This window comes from Hypanus sabinus, chromosome 11, assembly GCF_030144855.1.
Source record: "Hypanus sabinus isolate sHypSab1 chromosome 11, sHypSab1.hap1, whole genome shotgun sequence".
Classification (NCBI taxonomy): domain Eukaryota; kingdom Metazoa; phylum Chordata; class Chondrichthyes; order Myliobatiformes; family Dasyatidae; genus Hypanus; species Hypanus sabinus.
In genome coordinates this window covers 61,738,520-61,760,726 of record NC_082716.1, presented here as the reverse complement: position 1 = coordinate 61,760,726, position 22,207 = coordinate 61,738,520, and the positions used below count along the sequence as shown (strand labels likewise).

Sequence of the window (22,207 nt, the reverse complement as noted above, 5' to 3'; positions counted from 1 at the left end):
CCGAGTTCTCCAGCAGTCGCTGGCGCATGTACACTGACCTCAGTCCCGTCACAAAGGCGTCTCGCACCAGCAGCTCCGCATGCTGTTCTGCCGTGAGCGTCTTGCAGTCACAAGCTCGGACGAGTGTCTGTAGTGCTCGGAGAAACTCAGCGCACGATTCGCCAGGCTGCTGTTGCCGGGTAGCTAAGCGATGTCTTGCGTAGACGGTGTTCACCGGCCGCAGGTACTGTCGTTTGAGGGCGTCCAGTGCCCCTTTGTAGGTCGGCAGGTCCCGGATAAAGGAGTAAACTTTGGAGGAGACCCTCGAGAGTAGGATTCTGTGCATAACGGCGGGTTCAGTCGCACGAAGCTCCGCCAAGTACGATTGGAAGCATGCAAGCCAGTGTTCAAAAGCGAGAGCTGCGTCAGGGTCTTGAGGGTCCAAATCCAACCGGTCCGGACGCAAAACGGGTTCCATGTTTTAAAACTTCCAGTCAATAAAATTGATGCACCATCAATAACTCACACTGAGACGTAGGCGAGATATCGGCTTTTATTGACTGGAAGAAGGAACCAGGAGTGAGTGTCTATCATACAAGGTCCTGGAGACTGAGGCCGATCTTCAGGCCGCAGGTCTCCTTTATACAGGGGCCTGTGGGAGGAGCCACAGGAGCAGTCAGCAGGAGCGTGTCCCGACAGGCACATAGTTCACCACAGATAGTGATGAGCAAACTAGAGGGCCTGAAGGTAGACAAGTTCCCTGGTCCTGATGGGATGTATCCCAGGGTGCTGAGGGAATTGGCAGAGGTTACAGTAGACGCATTGGTAATCATTTACCAAAATTCTCTAGACTCTGGGCAGGTCCTGGCGGATTGGAAAACTGCAAATGTCACACCACTTTTTTTAAAAAGGGTGTTGGCAAAAGACGGGCAACTATAGGCCAGTTAGCTTAACATCTGTAGTCCGGAAAATGCTTGAAGCTGTCATTAAGGAAGAAATAGCAAAACATTTAGAAAGGAGTGGTTCCATTAGACAGACACAGCATGGATTCAGAAAGGGCAGGTCCCGTTTGACAAACTTACTGGAGTTCTTTGAGGTCATAACTAGTGCAGTGGAAGAAGGGTGGATATTGTATAGACAATAGACAATAGGTGCAGAAGTAGACTATTCGGCTCCTCAAGTCTGCACCACCATTCTGAGATCATGGCTGATCATTCACTATCAATACCCAGTCCCTGCCTTGTCCCCATATTCCTTGATTCCCCTATCCATCAGATATCTATCTAGCTCCTTCTTGAAAGCATCCAGAGAATTGGCCTCCACCGTCTTCCGAGGCAGTGCATTCCACACCTCCACAACTCTCTGGGAGAAGAAGTTCTTCCTCAACTCTGTTTTAAATAACAGACCTCTTATTCTCAATCCATGCCCTCTGGTACTGGACTCTCCCAACATCTGGAACATATTTCCTGCCTCAATCCTATCAAATCCTTTAATTATCTTAAACATTTCAATCAGATCCCATCTCAATCTCCTCAATTCCAGTGTGTACAAGCCCAATCTCTCCAATCTCTCTGCGTAAGACAGCCCTGCCATCCCAGGAATCAACCTAGTGAATCTACGCTGCACTTCCTCAATTCCCAGAATGTCCTTCCTTAAACCTGGAGACCAAAACTGTACACAATATTCCAGGTGTGGTCTCACCAGGGCCCTGTACAATAAAAGGACATCCTTGCTCTTGTACTCAATTCCCCTTGTAATAAAGGCCAACATTCCATTTGCCCTCTTCACTGCCTGTTGCACTTGCTCATTCACCTTCATTGACTGATGAACTAGGACTCCTAGGTCTCTTTGCATTTCTCCCTTACCTAACTCTACACCGTTCAGACAATACTCTACCCTCTTGTTCCATTTATTCACATTGAATGACATCTGCCAAGTATCTGCCCACTCACCCAGCCTATCCAAGTCTCCCTGTATTCTTCTAACGTCCTCTTCGCATGTCACACTGCCACCCAGTTTAGTATCGTCAGCAAACTTGCTGACATAGTTTTCAATGCCCTCATCTAAATTGTTGACATAAATCGTAAAGAGCTGTGGTCCCAATACAGAGCCCTGTGGTACCCCACTAGTCACCTCCAGCCAGTCCGAGAAACACCCATTCACTGCTACCCTTTGCTTTCTATCTGCCAACCAGTTTTCTATCCATGTTGAAACCCTGCCTCCAATGCCATGAGCTCTGATTTTACTCACCAATCTCCTACGTGGCACCTTATCGAATGCCTTCTGAAAATCTAGGTACACTACATCCACTGGCTTACCCTCGTCTAACATCCTTGTTACACCCTCAAAAAACTCCAACAGATTAGTCAAGCTTGGATTTCCGGAAGGCATTCGATAAGGTGCCGCAGAGACTTATAAATAAGATACGGAGGAAAGGCCATGGGTGAGGTGGTGTTGTCTTTACTGAAACAGATTGACACTTTTTTCCCTGATCATGTCTACCCCAACATTTCATGTTAGTGTAAAGGTGGGCTGCAAAACCCTGTGTGACTGAAGTTTAAACCCAGCTTCAAAGGAAACTTTTCTTTAAATATAATCCTTGAATTTGTGACCTGTCAGTACAAACCAAATGCAACCAAAATAAATAGAAGGGAAAAGCAGGAAGAGCATGTTGGCACAACTTCCAGTCAAACGCATCCCAGTAACACCTGATAACCTGCCTTGGCAAGGGATTTAAAAATGAAAGTAACACAAACTCCACAGAGGGGCGTGAATGGTTTCTATTTCTATGTTTATTATCTGTGTTTATTAAAATCCAAAATAATCACACTGTTTGCTCTCAATGTATCAAATATTGCCCACGTTTACTTCTTATAAAAACTGTAATTGTCATTTGCTTCAACAAGACTAGTTACAAAGCATATGAAGATACTTATATCTTCAGCAACTTTTAGCAACACATGAGAAATGCTTAGTAACTGCTCTCTCTAAGGCAATTCTAAATCAGTAACATTTCACTGACACAATTTAAACTCATAATTTGAAAACTAAATGTAATGAGCTCTTTGGGCTTGTGCAGGGAGCTGGAGAGTGATGGGCTCCAAGATTTTTAGAGCACCTGAGTCGGTTAATTGCTTATAGAGCTCCTGGTGTTTTTTCTCGAGCGATTTGCTCTTTGTAATGTGATCTCCTGATGCTTTCTGTTTAAATTTGTCAAATTTAATTTGATGGGCTGGGGATTCCATTGTACTTGTATTATTTAATTAGACACCCAATTAGAATTAATCACAAGGTCCGAGTTTGGAGAATGTCACATCTCGCAGTGTTGCTCAGCTGAGATTCCAGTGCTCTGTTGGAAATCTTGTGGATGAACACTGGTCATCATCTCTAAATTGGAATCTGTCTTTCCTCTGCATTTAGGTTTCAATACTGTCAGCGCACATTATGATAGAAGGACCCCACCAGGTAATGGACACAGTGAAAGTTAAACAGTGGCGTAATGATATCGATCAGCTTTAGGTGCGAATGTCATCTCTTCTTAAGTACACCTTCCAATCTAATATTCTGAAATTTTCTTGCAAACATTCTGAGTTTCACAAATCCATGTTTCGAATCCACATCCATGTTGTGAACTTTTCTAGTCTACCTCCAAGGCTTTCTTCAGGTCATCAACCTTTTCTCAGTCTTTCTCATTTCCGCCACATCTGTTGCCATGCTGAGGCTTTCCTTTCCAGGATATCAGAGAAATCCACTTTCTTTAAAGGATGGGGCTTCCCTTCCTCCACCATTGATGCTGGCCTCACCCATATCTCCTCCATTTCCTGGACATCTATGCTCAGCCCATCTTCCCTTCACCTTAACAGGGATAGAATTCACTTGTCCTCACCTACTACCCCATGAGCCTCCACATGCTCATTCTCTGCAACTTCTACTATCTTAACAAGATCCTACCACCAAACACATCTTTACATCCCTCCCCACTCTCTGCTTTCCACAGGGAGTGTTCCCTCTGTGATTCTCATGCCCGTTTGTCCCTTCCCACTTAAATCACCCTTCTGGCACATACCCCTGCAAGCAACAGATATACTAGATCTGGCCATTCACCTTCTCCCTTACCTCCATTCAGGGCTCCAAGCAGTTTTTCCAGATGAAGCAGCACTTCACCTGCAAACCTGCTGGGCTGGTCTATTGTATCTGGTGCTCCTGATGAGGCCTCCTCTACATCGGTACCTGTACATTGAGAGACTGCACGTGTCAGTCCATAGCCGCCTTTTTAAACACATTCGGGGTAGAGGCGCAATACCTCATATTCCATCTAGGCAGCCTCCTTCTAATGATTTTTCCCCCTCCCTTTTCCTTCTTCCTGTATTCCCCACTCAGGCCTCTTACCTCTTCTCCTCACCTGCTTATCACCTTCCCTTAGTGGCCCTTGTCCTTCCCTTTCTCCCATTCTCCACTCTCCTCTCCTATCAGATTTCTTTGTCTCCAGCCCTTTACCTTTACCACCCACCTGCCTTCACTTAGCACCTTCTTGCTATACTCCTTCCCCACCCCCCAACTTTTTTATTCTGACGTCTTTCCCCCTTTCCAATCCTGCAGAAGTCTGTTGGCTTAAAATTCCGACTGTTCATTCATTTCCATATATGCTGCCTGACCTGTTGAGTTCCTCCAGTTTTTTGTGTGTATGGTCAATATCATTCCCATTGTACAAATTGTCTGCATGTATTGAATTCTTTGTGGGTAAGCTGAATGAAGCACATTGCCAGAATTAAACTTTATCAGATTGGCATTGTTCGTCGCTAAACTATGTGCACTACTTACTTTACATTCCACTTCCTTCAGACTTTATGTTCAGGGTTCAAAATTACTAAGTACGTATTACCATTCTCCTGCCTTCTCCACAGAACATCTGATGCTCTTATTAATCAAGAACCTATCAACCGTTGCTTTAAATATATCCAAAGATGTGGCCTCCACAGCCATCTGTGGTGATAAATTCCACAGATTCACCACCTTGACAAAAGAAACTCCTCTTCATCTCTGTTCTAAAGAGACGCCCTTCTATTCGGAGGCTGTGCCCTCTGGTCTTGTACTCTCCTCTCACTATTAGAAATCCTCTGCACATCCATTCTACCTAGGTTTATCAATATTCAGTACATTTCAATGAGATCCCCCTTCATTCTTCTAAACTCCAGCAAATACCGGCCTGGAAATATCAAACAGTCCTTATACATTAACCACTTAATTGTCAGGTCTTACCTTGGTCTGTCCTCCCAAAGTGAAAAATCTCACTTGTCTGCATTAAATTCCATCTAGCATTTTTAGCCCATTTTCCCACACGGTCCAGATCATGCTGCAAGCTTTGATTACCTTCCTCACTGTCCATTATATTCCCAAACTTGCCGTTATCTCCAGTTTGCTGATCTACATTATAACCTAAATGATTAATACATGATAAATAACAAACGACCCAGCAGTGATCCCTGTGGCACACCATCAGTCACAGAGGCAACTATCTACTACCACTCTCTGCCTTCTCCCTCCAAGCCGAAGTTGAATTCAATTGACTACTTCATCCTGAACGCCAAGTCACCTAACATTCTAAACCACGCAGGACTTTATCAAAGCCCTTGTTGAAGTTCATGTAGACAATGGACACGATCTTTTCTTCATCAAACTTCTTGGTAACCTTCTCATAAAACTCTAAGACTGGCTAGCTCAATGTACTCTACACAAAACCAGGTTGGCTATACCTAATCATGCCCTGTCTATCCAAATACTTGTGTGTTCTTTTCCTTAGAATACCTTCCAATAATTTACCCATGACCAATGTCAGACTCACCAGCCTAAAATTACCTGGCTTATTCTTAGAGCCATTCTTAAACAACAGAACATAAGCTACCTTCCACAAACAAGAGAAAATCTGCAGATGCTGGAAATCCAAGAAACACACACAATATGCTGCAGGAACTCAGCAGGCCAGGCAGCATCTATGGAAAACAGTACTGTCGATATTTCGGGCCGAAACCTTTCGCCAGGACGGGAGAAAAAAAGCTGAGGAATAGATTCGAAAGGTAGGGGAGGGGAGAGAGAAATGCCAGGCGATAGGTGAAACTTGGAGGGGGAGGGATAAAGCAAAGAGCTAGGAAGTTGACTGGTGATGCAAAGTGCTGGAGGAACTATCCTCCAGTCCTCTGGCACCTCACCTGTAGCAAGGACATTTAAATATCTTTGCCAGAAGCCTCCTGCAAGGTCTGAGGAGACAACTTGTCAGGCCCTGCGGATTTATCCATCCTAAACACCCTCAAAACAGCAAGCAGATCATGACCTTGGTACTCTTTTGCCTCAGCTCCTGAGACTCTGTGCCTGTCTCCCAAGTAAGTACTGATGCAAGATGGACACAGCCATTCAAAATTGATTGACAACTGAGACCCCGTGAGTAGGGATAAAAGTGAGGTCTGGAGAGACACCCTTGAGACACACCAGGAGGCACACCATTGAGCACTGATTGAGTGTTGGAACCCACGTGAAGGTGTGGGGCATCGGAGACCGAACAAAGAGATCGGTCAGTTAAACTCACAGTCTTATAGCAGGGCCGGTGGGGGCTTGTGTGTGTGTGTCCACTCATGCCAGAGTGACGAGTCCACCACAGAAGAATGGTCTAGCTGAAGGACAGGGGGGGTCATACCTGAATGGCTACAACGAAACGATGGATTAAGAACGCAAAGGAAGGTTTGCCTGACTGTAGCTGTTACATTTCGTTCTCTCTCTCTCCCCAACGATTACAACACAACAACCATATCTACCTCAGCACACATGAACTGAACTGAACTTTAATATTTTATGACAAATAATTTACCCCTAGACATCGATAGAGCTTGTTTATAATTGCTTATTATTATTCCTACACTTTTGGGTTTATTATTGCTAATGTGTATTATCTATATATTTGCATTATTGGTATTGATTTGCTTATTTTATTAATAAACACTTTTGAATATAGTACCACCAGACTCCAACGGATTCTTCTTTCTCAGCTGGTTAGACACCCAGTTATGGGGTATGTAACAAAGGAAGCTGATTGGGTTGCAATAGTGATGACATTTATTGGTGTCTTTCAGTGTAACAATGCAGTGGAAGTGCTATCTAATTATTGACTGGGTGACATGGAGATATTAGAATGGTGCTAAATAACCCACTGACAATGCACCATAAAAGCCTGATGTGTACTTTAACAGAATTTGTTGGAAATGTTGCAGGATCAAAATTACTTGCTTTTTAAAAATTTACCAAGGTTATCCAGTTCAGCGAAATTGCATTATTGTTCCCCTAAAACTTACAGCAGCTTAATACAAGGAGGAAAACAGTAAAAAAAAGCATAATTTATTTTTAACTAAAAGACCCAAAGTCTGCACTATAAATTTTAGCTTTGAATTCCCATCCCTTTTAGATTAATCCACCTTGTGGCCCACATTTTAATCAAAGCCAGTCAAGTGAAAGGTGATTAAGTGTTAACTTAATAATTCATTCCATTAATGAAACAGGAAAATAAAATGGCCCAATTAAAACATTCAAGATACTTCAAAAAATTGATACAACTGCTTTGGATAGATGGCTTTAAAATATAGAAAGAGTTCAAATTTACAAAGCTAGGAAAAATAAGGAAATTCATATGTGGGATTATTCTCCAAGATGTGATGAATTTGGTGGAGAAGGACACTGAGACAGCAAGTTTGAAGATGGAAGGGATGGTGCACTTCTGAAGAAGGGCTTTAAGTAAATTGTGATATGAAAAGGAGATGGCTACCAGAGTTCATCCAAGATTAAGAAAGGCACTTGCATGGCATGCTATATTTCTATAATTTTACATTTGGTTTTAAAATTTTACTTACATTATTGAAGTCAAAGGAAAATTCCTTTTTTCCTCCCACTTTAATATTCTCTCCGATATTAAAAGAGGTAGTGCCCAAGGTTTCATCCATCACATAATTTGCGTCCATTAAAGTGATCTGAAAAAGTAGACATCAAATCTTTCATGCACATGTATCCACAGTAATACAAGCAAGCAACACATTAAGGTAACAATACAGTTTTTTCTCCACACTGAATTGAATACTTATTTAAGCATAAAATCTTTCTACACAATGGGAGACAGAGGCATTGGGTTAGATGGTTGCTGGAGTAAGAAATGACTTCAGTCACAATTTATATCTCAATGTTAGGATCACAGCCCAAGAAGCTTCATTCTGGGGCAAACTGATACACAACCTCCTGCATGAGGATGGGCACATCATTACTGTAACGAGATTTAAAATGGTGCTTTTCATTTGAGCAAGGAAGGGAGAAAGAGCCGCTGCCATTTTAGTTGGAATTCGAATACGTGACGAAGGGAACAATGATCTTAAATGCATTCTCATAGCAAATATTCCTGAACAAATGCCATCAAGATAATGTTCATTCAAGTAAGGACAGCAAAGCTAAAGCACTTTTTCAAGATTTTGGAGTGAGCTGTTTTTCACAATAAATGCATACCTTCATGCCTACCTTCATTACAATTAATTACATAGAATTGAACTGAATATCCGATAACTATTTTCAGAAAGAGGATACTCTACCTCCATAATATTCTTCTCGTTTGGGTCAAGAAGAAATTCAAACGTCTCATTCCACTCAGGGTTGACAACATTGTTGAGATATCTGCTCCGTTTTCGGCCCTCTGGTGCCGTGGGGATGAACAGTTCCACGTAAGGGTCGGGAGTGTCAACTGAGTAGTCACAACAGGGAAAAAAATAACAATGCTCCACTTTGAACCTTAGTTTTTATTCTACTGTATAAATGAGGTTTGTAAATCAAAATTTCAGTTAAAAATAACATTTTCTACAGCCTATGACTTAAATACTTTTACTCTCGTATTTAGCCTCAGCATAACAAATCTTGATACCAAGGGAATAAAAAACACAAAATGCTGGCAGAACTCAGCAGGCCAGACAGCATCTATGGGAGGAGGTAATAACGACGTTTTGGGCCGAAACCCTTCATCAGGAGTAAAGTAACATGGGATGGCCGAGGGGGGATAAGAAGTGGGGGGAGGGATAAAGTAGAGAGCTGGGAAGTGATAGGCTGGAGGGAAATGGGCTAGGGGGAAGGTGGAGAATTATGGGAAATAAAAGAGAAAGAAAGGTAGGGCTGGGGGGGAGAGATTACAGTGAGGGGGAAAAGAGAAAGAGAACCAGACTAAAATAATAGATAGGGATGGGGGTAAGGGTGGGGGGGCAGGGCTATCAACAGACGGTGAGTTGGATGTTCATGCCGGCAGGAAGGAGGCTACCTTGGCGGGAGATAGGGTATTGCTCCATCAACCTGCGTGTGGCCTCATCCTGACGGTAGAGGAGGCCATGGACAGACGTGTCGGAGTGGGAGTGGTCTATGGAATTGAAGTGTGTAGCCACAGGGAGATCCCGCCACTGCTGGAGGACCAAGCGCTGGTGTTCGGCCAAACAGTCTCCCAGTCTGCGGCGGGTCTCCCCAATGTATAAATGGCCACATCGGGAGCACCGGATACAGTATATCACCCCAGTTGACTAGTAGGTGAAGTGTCACCACCCCTGAAAGGACTGTCTGGGACCTGGGATGGTGTTGAGGGAAGAAATGTAGGTTAGGTGTAGCACTTCTTCCATTTGCAGGGATGAGTGCCCGGAGGGAGGTCCGTGGGGAGGGATGGGGGGGATGAATGGACAAGGGAGTCGCGTAGGGAGCCGAGAGTGGGAGGGGGAGGGGAACATGTGGTTGGTGGTGGGATAGGCCACACGCAGGTCAATGGAGCAATACCTTATCTCCCACCTAGGTAGCCTCCTTCCTGCCGGCATGAACATTCAACTCACTTAGCTTCCGTTGATACCCCTGCCCCCCACCCTTACCCCCATCCCTATCTATTATTTTAGTCTGGTTCTCTTTCTCTCTCTTTTCCCCCCTCACTATAATCTCTCCCCCCAGCCCTACCTTTCTTTGTCTTTTATTTCCCATAATTCTCCACCTTCCCCCTAGCCCATTTCCCTATCACTTCCCAGCTCTTTACTTTATCCCTCCCCCCAACTTCTTATCCCCCCTCGATCATCCCATGTTACTTCACTCCTGATGAAGGGTTTCAGCCTGAAACGTCGTTATTACCTCCTCCCATAGATGCTGTGTGGCCTGCTGAGTTCTGCCAGCATTTTATGTTATTTATTTATTTCCAGCATCTGCAGATTCACTCGTATTGCCAAGGGATATAGCTACTCTGCTTTTATGGAAACTGCATGATCATGATATTAAATTTGAGGTTTGGAATTTTCTTTTAACACCTACTGTAATAAGACAGAAAAGACTTTGTTATCTATCCTGTGCTGTTTAAGCAAAGTACCCAAGTCAATCACTCTGTATAAAAAGGAGAAGACACTAGGAAAACATAACTGGCTCATTGAACAGAGAAGCTTGAACCTCCAATAAATCACATGGCTGAGGGTGCCATAAAGCTTTAAAACCTTCATCTTTCCAGCAAAATGGATGACTTCATATCAATCCATTTTGTACCACACCTACCACATATTGGCATATTCACTCCCATCTAAACTGCCTCCGAAGCTCACTGTATTCTCGTGATAACTTGCATCTACTCATTTTTGTAATGTTTCTATTTTTTGTAATTTATTATTTTATTGTTCATCAAACATTTCCATAAGATGTATTTCACTATACATATATATATATTCATATTTGTCACAAATCTCCACATAGTATTTATCTGAGGTATACACTTATAGAAAAAAAGAGGAAGGAAAGAACAAGCAAAAGGAAAAAACTATGAACAAGTAGGGAGTGATTTTTTTACAACATATTTATTGACTTGTGAGAATAAAATCAGCCCTATGAGGTGTTATGTAGTTAAACCATTTTTCCTAGCATGAATCAAATTATTCCAACTTATGATTAACAGATGCTGTTATCTTCCCCATTTTGTAAATGTCCATTGTAATGTCCATTGTAATTTCCATCCATACATTTAAGGTTGGGCTCTCTTGTGATAACCATTTCCTGGTAAGAGTCTTTTTACCAGCCACCAACAGTATATTCATTAAATATTTATCTCTTTTCACCATTCTTGAGGTATATATCCAAAATATATGGTCTTACTTTCTAAGGGTATTTCACATTTAAAAATGTCTTGTAGGGCATTATGTATCCCACTCCAATAGTCTTTGATAATGGGGCAATCCCAGAAAATAAGATAATGGTTTGCATTTTGACTTCCACAATTTCTCCAGCAAACAGGGAGATTACTATCATAATGGGATTTCTGAGAGGGTGTAATAAAATACCTTACCAAGTTTTTCCAGTCAAACTCCCTCCACTTCTGTGAACTGGTACACTTCCATTGATATCTCCATATTATTGTCCATTCTTCCTCAGACATAATTATCTCTCCTTCCTTCTCCCATTTTGTTTTAATGTATGAAGTTGAATATGTTTCAAGATTTAACAAACCCTTACACAAGCTTGAAATGATTCTGCTACCATTACCTGAATTATATGCTTTTCTAAATAATTCTATCAAACATGTACTTGCCTTGGTTGCATTTTTAGCCCCCCCCCCCAATGAACATATAGTCACATCTGCAAATACCAATAGGTCTTGTTTTTCTAATAGGTGTTTCTCTTTCTAAAGGTTACATTTGGTTCCTTCAATCATTTCACTGACATATATTGTGAGTACCATGAGGAAAAGCATTCAGAAAAGTAAATTCTGTCTTTCTTAATTTACTTGAAATTAAATCCCCCAATTTCTGTGGTGCAAAGCAACCTCATGTTTGTGGACTGATGGATGTTGATTCAATGATATAATCCACACTGTTGCCAAAGGAATTGCAAGCTAGCCTTAGAATAGAGGTAAAAACTAAAATTAATACTGCCATAATGTGCATTAATTGGCACTAATAACTATGTATCTTGTTAAAAACAATAACTAATAATGCCCAAGAAATCTTTATTTTCTTTATTTTGTGGAATGCTTGAAAGAGTCTGTAAGTGTCAAGTAAATGGAAGACAATTCTGCATCACGTAGTTATAAAACAACAAACATAGCTGGAGAAACATTCCTAAGATATATTGGGTTAACACATTCGCCAAGTTTAACACTGATTTGGCTTTTGATCCTTAATGTAATTGACCATCCCGCAGTTTTGCACAGGAAACACTGGTACATCTTGAGTGATGTACATTTCTCCTCAACCCAAATCAACATGGCACTAGTCGTTAATTTAGCTAGGCTGTTATTGTGGGATGTTTTCTGCAAATTTATACTATTGGCACATTTAACAGAAATCACTTTCTACAAGGAAATCTTAAATTCATTTAAGGCTAAATTTAAAAACTAAAAAGGAAACCATCAAAAGACTTAAACCTTATATTAAACCAAGAAAGCTGAGGAGGAGTTAACTGTAGGTGAAGCAACAAAATCTGCTGGAAGGATCTCAGCCCGAAATGTTGACTGTACTTCTTCCTATAGATGCTGCCTGGCCTGCTGCGTTCCATCAGCATTTTGTGTGTGTCGCTGTCTTACACCCTTCCTCATTCCACCAATCACCTCAGATTCTGCTCTCACCACTCCCCTTGTTATATTGGCTACCTCGCCTCCCTCACTTTCAGTCCTATTGCAGGGTTTGGTCGATCTCTATACTTCCTCAGTTTTTGATCCTTTGTCAGGACTAACTGAAAGAAGAGATAGTAAGAGATTTGAAAGTGGAAGGGGGAGATCCAAAATGATAGGAGAAGACAGGAGAGGGAGGGATGAAGCCTAGAGCTGGGAAGTTGGAGAAGGGAAAGGATCATGGGACGGGAGGCCTAGAGAGAAAGAGAGAGAACATCGACTGTACTTCTTCCTATAGGTGCTGCCTGGCCTGCTGTGTTCCACCAGCATTTTGTGTGTGTTGCTTGAATTTCCAGCATCTGCAGATTTCCTCATGTAAAACAGCAGGCAGGTTGCACCAGAGAGGGGAATGGAACAGGGAGTGGAGTAGCAGGTGAATAAAGAATAGGGGGCTAAAAGAGCAGGGTGGCAAGGTGGGGGGGGAATCCTGAGAGAGCAGGTGGTGAGGTGGGGTTCTGTGAAAGCTGGGCACTGAGGTGCGGGGGCTGTAAGAGGGAGGTGAGGGGGAGCATGAGAGCCGGGAGCGGGACGGTTGTGAGAGGCGAGGGGGCGGGAGACAAGGGGGTTAGGGAGGAGAAGTAGTTGTATAGGAGATGGGGACAGCACACAAAAGAATGGGAGCGTGCGAGGGAGGGGGAGGACGCATGCGGAGGGGGAGGGAGGAAAGGAGTGAGAGAGAACAAAGGATCATGTAAAAGTTGTAACATACAGGTCAGATCTATTGGAAAAGAATGAAAATAAAAAGGAGCATGTTGTAAATGCCTTGTACAGCAGTAAGTGTCTGGGCTCTGGGTATGGAGAAAAAGTGAGATAGTATTACAAATAACCAACAGCAGAACCAGTAATTCTGAGACAAACAAACAATACACACTGACTATAAGTTTTGAATTTGATATGAAAGACTTGAATACATTCAAAGCAAAGACCTTCAGTCATCTGAAATACTATAGAGTGAAAAGGAATGGGGAGAGAACAAAAAAAAAGTAATGTGCATACCAAGACTGGGTCAGCCATGACTTTAATAAATGGCCAACCTAGTTTGAAGAGCCAGTTGGCTTTTCCTGCTTCTGGTCATTATGTATTCACAGCTGAAGTTAAATTAGCGCTTGTAAAAACACAGCTTCACCAAGCAAAAAGCTTAGCCAAGATTTTGCATATGCTTTAAATTTTCATGCAAATTAATTTGAATAAACATCAAGAAAATAGAAAAAAAATAGCAACTGTCTTGTGCGTTCGGATTTGCCTGTGACAATCAATAAACTAACTTTACAATTCCAGAGTTGCTTTTGATGTGAGGTCATTATTAGTTCATGAACAATTATGACGGGTGATTGATAAGTTCGTGGCCTAGGGTAGAACGAGTCAATTTTAGAAAACCTAGCACATTTATTTTTTGACATAGTCCCCTCCTACATTTACACACTTAGTCCAGTGGTCGTGGAGCATACGGATCTTGGACCTCCAGAAACTGTCCACAACAGGGGTGATTGATAAGTTCATGGCCTAGGGTAGAATGAGATGAGTTATACAGCTCTCGTTTACATGCACATGCACATGCAGTTCCACTCTTTGAGTGATTATGCAGAAAGCTTTAAGTCAATAACTCATCTCCTTCTACCTTAGGCCACAAACCTATCAATCACCCCTGATGAGTTATGAATGGATGAGTTATTATCATGCAGAAAGTTTGAAGTTAAGTCAAGGAGTTGAACTGCATGTGCATGTAATCAGAATCAGAATCAGACTTTAATCGCCAAGTACCTGTGCACATACAAGGAATTTACTTCCGGCAGATGTTGTCTCTCTGCTCATAACAATAATAATGATAAATATAAATGAAAATATAGATTATACATACAGGTAGTGCAATCCAAGTAATAGTTAGCCGACAGTTAACCAGCAGTTAACTGTTCAGCAAAGTGACCGCAGTAGGGAAAAAACTTCTCCAGTGCCTATTAGTCTTAGTCTGGAGGGATCTGAAGCGCCTACCAGACAGAAGCAGTTCAAACAGTCCGTGCGCAGGATGGGAGGGGTCCTTTATGATGTTCCCCGCCCTCTTCATCAACCTGGAAGAGTACAGGTCCACAATAGAGGGCAGGGAGGCTCCAATGATGCGCTCGGCAGTCCTCACTGTGCGCTGTAGTCTGGTTCTATCCTGCTTGGTGGCGGCTCTAAACCACACAGTGATAGAGGTGCACAGGACAGACTCAATGACTGCAGTGTAGAACTGCAGCAGCAATTCCTGAGGCAGACCATATTTCCTCAAGAGCCGTAGGAAGTACATCCGCTGTTGGGCCTTCTTCAGGATGGTGCTGATGTTCTGCTCCCACTTCAGATCCTGAGAGATGGTGGTTCCCAGGAACCTGAAGTTCTCCACAGTGCACACAGGGCTGCCGAGGACTGTGAGGGCTGAGAAATGAGGAATGAGAGCTGTATAACTCATCTCTGTCTACCTTAGGCCACAAACTTATCAATCAGACATCTGTGGACACTTTGTGGAGGGCCAAGATCCGTATGCTCCACGACCACTGGTTAACTTCTCTCTTCAGTGGCTGTCGGACATCAGTTCAATGAGCATCATGACACCCTGAAGCTGTTAAGACATCAAACTGCCCGAGTAACCAATCACAATGAAGAATTCTCAAAGGTGAAATTCTTCAAATTTTTCAAATTCTCTGAAAATCCTGCCAGTGTTCTAAAACCAAAATGCAAGATTATATATTCATGTGCAAACTAAAGTTTTCAATTTCATATGTGACCCTGTTTTGTGCCCATGTGACTACAAAAATAAACCATTAGGTCAAATACGAGGGGTGATTCATAAGTTTGTGGCCTAAGGTAGAAGGAGTCAATTTTAGAAAACCTAGCACATCTATTTTTCAGCATAGTCCCCTCCTACATTTACACACTTAGTCCAGTGGTCGTGGAGCATACGGATCCCTTCTTTGTAGAAGTCGGCGTCTTGGACCTCCGGAAGTGGTCCACAGCAGCGGTGATTTATAAGTTTGTGGCCTACGGTAGAAGGAGATGAGTTATTAACTTCAAACTTTCTGCATAATCACTGAAAGAGTTGAAATGCACATGCATGTAAGGACAGCTGTATAACTCATCTCCTATCTTAGGTCACAAACTTATCAATCACCCCATGCTGTGGGCCATTTCTGGAGGTCCAAGACACCGACTTCTACAAAGAAGGGATCCGTATGCTCCACGACCGCTGGACTAAGCGTGTAAATGGTCTACGTTGAAAAACAAATGCGCTAGGTTTTCTAAAATTGCCTCCTTCTACCTTAGGCCACAAACTTATCAATCACCCCTCATATATATAGTAATGAGGTCAAGGAAAGGTCAGAGTCTAGCAAAATCAAAATTGCCTATTGCTGTATAAACATGGGCTTCTGGTGCTGGTATGTCCTAAAATATGCAAATGTCCCGGCCCCCCACTACTGTCACAACTGTCAATTTCCAAACACATTAAACCAGAAGTTTAGAGATTGCGCATCATTTTCAATCAGCTCACAAGGTTCTTTGAATACTACAGCAACTCAGTCCACTCTCCACCCACCCAATGATACTGGTCATTGTAGAACCCTGAACTGGATGACAGCTAGCCAAAAAAGGATATCAAGTCAAGTCAAGTCAACTTTTATTGTCATTTCGACCATAACTGCTGGTACAGTGCATAGTAAAAATGAGACAACATTTTTCAGGACCATGGTGTTACATGACACAGTACAAAAAACTAGACTGAACTATGTAATAATAAAAAAAACAGAGAAAGCTACACTAGACTACAGACCTACACTGGACTGCATAAAGTGCACAAAAACAGTGCAGGCATTACAATAAATAATAACCAGGACAGTGGGGCAAGGTGTCAGTCCAGGCTTCGGGTATTGAAGAGTCTGATAGCTTGGGGGAAGAAACTGTTACAAAGTCTGGTCGTGAGAGCCCAAATGCTTCGGAGCCTTTTCCCAGATGGCAGGAGGGAGAAGAGTTTGTATGAGGGGTGCATGGGGTCCTTCATAATGCTGTTTGCTTTGCGGATGCAGCGTGTAGTGTAAATGTCCGTGATGGCGGGAAGAGAGACCCCAATGATCTTCTCGGCTGACCTCACTATCCACTGCAGGGTCTTGCAATCTGAGATGGTGCAATTTCTGAACCAGGCAGTGATGCAGCTGCTCAGGATGCTCTCAATACAACCCCTGTAGAATGTGATGAGGATGGGGGGTGGGAGATGAACTTTCCTCAGCCTTTGCAAAAAGTAGAGACGCTGCTGGGCTTTCTTTGCTATGGAGCTGGTGTTGAGGGACCAGGTGAGATTCTCCATCAGGTGAACACCAAGAAATTTGGTGCTCTTTATGATCTCTACTGAGGAGCCGTCAATGTTCAGCAGGGAGTGATTGCTCCGTGCCCTCCTGAAGTCAACAACCATCTCTCTTGTTTTGTTCACATTAAAAGACAGGTTGTTGGCTCTGCACCCGTCCGTTAGCCACTGCACCTCCTCTCTGTAAGCTGACTCATCATTCTTGCTGATGAGACCCACCACGGTCGTGTCATCGGCGAACTTGATGATATGGTTCGAGTTGTGTGTTGCAGCACAGTCGTGGTTCAGCAGAGTGAACAGCAGTGGACTGAGCACACAACCCTGGGGAGCCCCCATGCTCAGTGTGATGGTGTTGGAGATGCTGCTCCCAATCTGGACTGACTGAGGTCTCCCAGTCAGGAAGTCTAGGATCCAGTTGCGGAGGGAGGTGTTCAGGCCCAGTAGGCTCAGCTTTCCAATCAGTTTCCGAGGGATGATTGTGTTGAATGCTGAACTGAAGTCTATGAACAGCATCTGAACGTTTGTGTCTTTTTTGTCCAGGTGGGTTAGGGCCAGGTGGAGGGTGGTGGCAATGGCGTCATCTGTTGAGTGGTTGGGACGGTACGCAAACTGCAGGGGGTCCAGTGAGGGAGACAGCAGGGTCTTGATATGCCTCATGACGAGCCTCTCAAAACACTTCATGATGATGGATGTGAGTGCAACGGGATGGTAGTCGTTGAGGAAGGACACTGAAGACTTCTTCAGCATGGGGACGATGGTGGCGGCCTTGAAGCACGTTGGAATGGTGGCGCTGCTCAGGGAGATGTTGAAGATGTCAGTGAGAACATCTGCTAGCTAGTCTGCACATCCTCTGAGCACTCTACCAGGGATGGTGTCTGGTCCAGCAGCCTTCCGTGGGTTGACCCTGCACAGGGTTCTTCTCACGTCCGCCACGGAGAGACACTGCACCTGGTCATTTGTAGGAGGGGTGGACTTCCTCACCACCACATCATTTTCCGCCTCAAACTGGGGGTGAAGTTATTCAGTGCATTTGGGAGGGAGGCATCACCTGCACAGTCAGGTGATGTTGTCTTGTAATTGGTGATGTCCTGGATGCACTTCCACATGCGCCGCGTGTCACCGCTGTCCTGGAAGTGGGCATGTGCACACTTTGTCCCTCTGATGGCTCGGGACAGTTTGGCCCTTGCTGTTGTTAGAGCTGCCTTGTCGCCTGCTCTGAAGGCAGAGTCACGGGACCTCAGCAGCGCACGCACCTCTGCGGTCATCCATGGCTTCTGGTTGGCACGTGTAGTGATGGTCTTGGACAGAGTAACATCATCAATGCACTTGCTGATGTAGCTGGTCACTGATTCTGTGTACTCCTCTAAGCTGGTAGAGTCACCATCGGTTGCAGCCTCCCTGAACATGTGCCAGTCAGTGTGCTCAAGGCAGTCCTGAAGAGCAGAGATGGCTCCTGCTGGCCAGGTTTTCACCTGCTTCTGAACTGGTCCGGAGCACCTGAGGAGTGGTCTGTATGCTGGGATTAGCATAACAGAGATGTGGTCTCGAGGTGGGGGCGGGGCTTTGCCCGGTACGCGTCGGGGTGTTTGTGTAAACCAGGTCCAATGCATTCTCCCCCCCTCGTTGCAAAGTCCACATACTGATGGAATTTGGGGAGCACCGACTTAAGGTTCACGTGGTTAAAATCACCGGCGAAAATAAACAGACCATCAGGGTGTGCATTCTGCAGTTCGCTAATAGCCCCGTACAGTTCACAGAACGCCTCCTTAGCATTAGCGCTGGGGGGGGAATGTAGACACTGAATATAAGGACAGAAGTGAATTCCTGTGGTAAATAAAATGATCTGCATCTAACAGCCACAAACTCCACCAACGATGAGCAGTGTCTGGAAACCAGCACAGAGTTCTTACACCATTCCGTGCTGATGTAAACACACAAGCCACCACCGTGAGTCTTACTGGAGACAGCTGCATCTCTGTTCAAACGAAACAAAGCTAGCCCGTCTAGCTGGATGGCAGTGTCCATAATCCCATCAGTGAGCTATGTCTCTGTGAAGACAAACGCGGAGCAAACTCTGTACTCCCGCCGAGTATTACGTTGGAGTCGGATGTAGTCCATTTTATTGTCCAGGGAGCGGACATTGGAGAGCAGAATGGACGGGAGAGCCGGCTGGCTAGGGTTTGCTTTTAGCCTGGCACGGACCCCTGCCCGTTTGCCTCGCTTCTGCTTCCTCGCACATTGCTTTCGACGTCTCCATCTCCGGCTACCAGCATCAGGCAAGTCTGAGGAATGCAGGCCCGTCCCCCTCAGCAAGCCAATGTCGTGTAATTCAGCCAGCAGATCTTTGTGAAGGTTTGTTTTTGGGCAATCTCTGTATTGTAGTAGTATCTGGCGATGGTAGATAGCCGCTCTGTTTTCCATGTACCCTGATCGAAAATTGTGTATCAAACTTAAGATAGAAAATTAAATTAAAAGGTATGAAGGCCTAATGTATGGATCGGCTGAGCTGCAATTCATGCTGTTGGAAAGAGTCAGGTTAGACTACAATAAGATAGGAGATATTTTGAAAATTAGAGAAATATTCCCTCTGCACTCATCTCTCAATCCTCATGGCAGGAACTAGTCTGGATAGAAACAATGGGAAATTGTTGTTCATTGGTTTTAGTGAAAATGATCAGAAAATGTTTAACAAAATATTTAGATTGCACAGATTGAAAGATCATTAAAATATTACTCATTAGCCTCTCATTAGAGATTCCACTGGAGACAGGCAAGATGCATTCTCAGTCTGACAAAGACAGACAAGCTTTGAACATACATGGTCCTCACATTCAGAGGCATTGCTGTTCCCACCCTGGTATACACAGTCTCTTCAGGGTTCTTCTGGGATCACAAGGTATCCACAAGGCTTTCAAAATATTGAGATGATCCAGTTAGTAGTGAAAATATGCACCAGAGAGTGTTCAGTAAATGAAGTGAGCTGCCAGTTGAAGTGGTTGAGGTAGATAGATTAACATTTAAAAAGACACTTGGACAAGTACACGGATGGGATAGGTTTGGGGGGGGGGATATGGGTAAAATGGCAGTTTAACTTGGCATGGCTCAGATGGGCTGAAAAGCCATTTTCTGTGCTAAATGACTCTGCTCAGCATATTAGCTGCTGGTAATCTGCAGGAATTCCTACGGCAGCCTCAGATCACTTAAAAGTCTCTGGCCCACAACATCATCAGGCATTTATGAGGTAGGGAATGGGGTGGGGAGAGGAGTGCCATGTACTTTAAGTGCAAACAAATTGGGATTTTATTCAAAAAGGTTGAGAAACACTGACCTGATCATCACGTTCTATTAACCATGGACAAGGGACAGGAACAATCTGTGCTCACCACCCACTTTAAGCACTATCATTAGCTTTCTCTGGTTTCAAAAATGGCATTATGTTACATACAAAGCATCCTTTTTAAAAGTTACAAATGTTTTAAACCACTGTTTGATGTCTATTCTGGGTGTTCATGAACAGTTCATTGCCCTTTAGAATCAAGACCTGTCTTTACAATAGAACTGAACTTTATTATCATTGCCAATGACAACCAGATTGAGGCCAACCCTAGTCCGTGCAAAACACATTTACAATGCATGCAGTGTGGCTCAGCATTTCCAACACTAAGTGAAGACACACTTCATCTTAGTCACTGGTCAGCAAAATCTTGGGAAACAAAAGGCAGGGAGGGGGTTTTCAATATTACTTACTCATTCACAGGATAAGCATTGCTGGCAGGCCAGCATTTACTGCCCATTCCTAACCTCTTGAGCCATCATAACCCTAGAACAGCACGAGACTGCACAGGCCATTTGGCCCACAATGTTGTGCTGACCTAGACACCAGCTTATATAAAATGCTCTCCTCCTGTGTGTTATCCATTTCCTTTCATTCGTTTCATATTGACATGTCTACCTAAAAACCTCAAATTTCACCAAATGGTTTGATTCTCCTATCACCCCTGGTAATCTGCTCCATGCACCGACCACTCTTAGTGTCACCCACCCCCTCCACCCAATCTGGTGTTGGTGCTTGACAATTCTATCCTGGGAAAAAGATTGACTGCCTACCCTATCTATGCCTCTCATAATTTTAAAAAAGGAAACCTCGATCAGGTCTTCCCTCAGCCTGAGGTCTTCCCTCAGGGAGAACAAACCAAGTTTGTACCATCTTTCCTTATTGCTTATGCCCTCTAACCCAGGCATCATCCTGGCAAACCTCTTCTGGACACAATACGTTCTCCAAGAGCAACAGGCTCTTACCCTTATATTTAACATCTCTGCCACTGAAGGCAAGCATATCATATGCTTTCTTTACCAACATATCCACTTCCATAGCCCCTTAAGGACCTGATCCTCAAGATCCCTCTGTATCTCAATGCTATTAATGGTTCTCCCATCCTTTCTCCTCTCACTTGACCTCCCAAAGGGCAACAACTCACACTTGCCCAGATTAAACTCCATCTGCCACTTCTCTGGCCATACCTGTAACTGATCCACCTCCCGCTCTATTCTTTGATAGTTGTTTACATGTCCACAAGTCCATCCACTTTGGAGTTATCAGCAAACTTGCCAAGCCACCCATCTACAGTAAATTTTTAAAGCCAAGGCCAAATTTAATTTATGATCAAAGTACACTCAGTGGCTATTTTATTAGTTAATGCAGATATATAGTCAGCCAATCATGTGGCAGCAACACCATGCATAAAAGCACACAGACATCGTCAAGAGGTTTGGGTGTTGTTCGGGCCAAACATCAGAATGGGGAAGAAATGTTATCTAAGTGACTTTGACCATGGAATGATTGTTGGTGCCAGATGGGGTGGCCTGAGTGTCTCAGAAACTGATCTTGTATTTTCATGCGACTGCCTCTAAGGTTTACAGTGAATGCTGCAAAAAAATAAAAAAATTAAAAAAATCGACGAGTGGCAGTTCTATTGGCAAAAATGCCTTGTTAACGAGAGAGGTCAGAGGAAAATGGCCAGACTGATTCAAGCTGACAGGAAGGTGACTCAAATAAGCATGCATTACACCAGTGGTGTGCAGAAGAGCTTCTCTGCATGCACAAGTTGAACCCTGAAGTGGATTGGCTGCAGCAGACCACAAACATAAACTCAGTGGCCACTTCATTAGGCACCTCCTGTACCTAATAAACTGGCCACTGAATGTATGTACAAGTCATA

The 22,207-nt window shown here is 43.7% G+C and overlaps 1 protein-coding gene across 5 annotated transcripts in view; it reads right to left on the bottom strand.

Annotated features, from left to right (window-relative positions):
• LOC132402017 (cytosolic phospholipase A2-like) overlaps window positions 1-22,207 on the bottom strand; it is a 153,059-nt gene that overhangs the window by 85,821 nt on the left and 45,031 nt on the right. For all 5 annotated transcript variants that reach the window (XM_059984470.1, XM_059984468.1, XM_059984469.1 and 2 more), the window contains 2 exons: window positions 8,595-8,743; window positions 7,872-7,988 (listed from right to left, as the gene is read on the bottom strand). In XM_059984470.1, coding sequence (XP_059840453.1) covers window positions 7,872-7,988; window positions 8,595-8,743 — 266 coding nt within the window. The remainder of the gene's footprint in view (window positions 1-7,871; window positions 7,989-8,594; window positions 8,744-22,207) is intronic.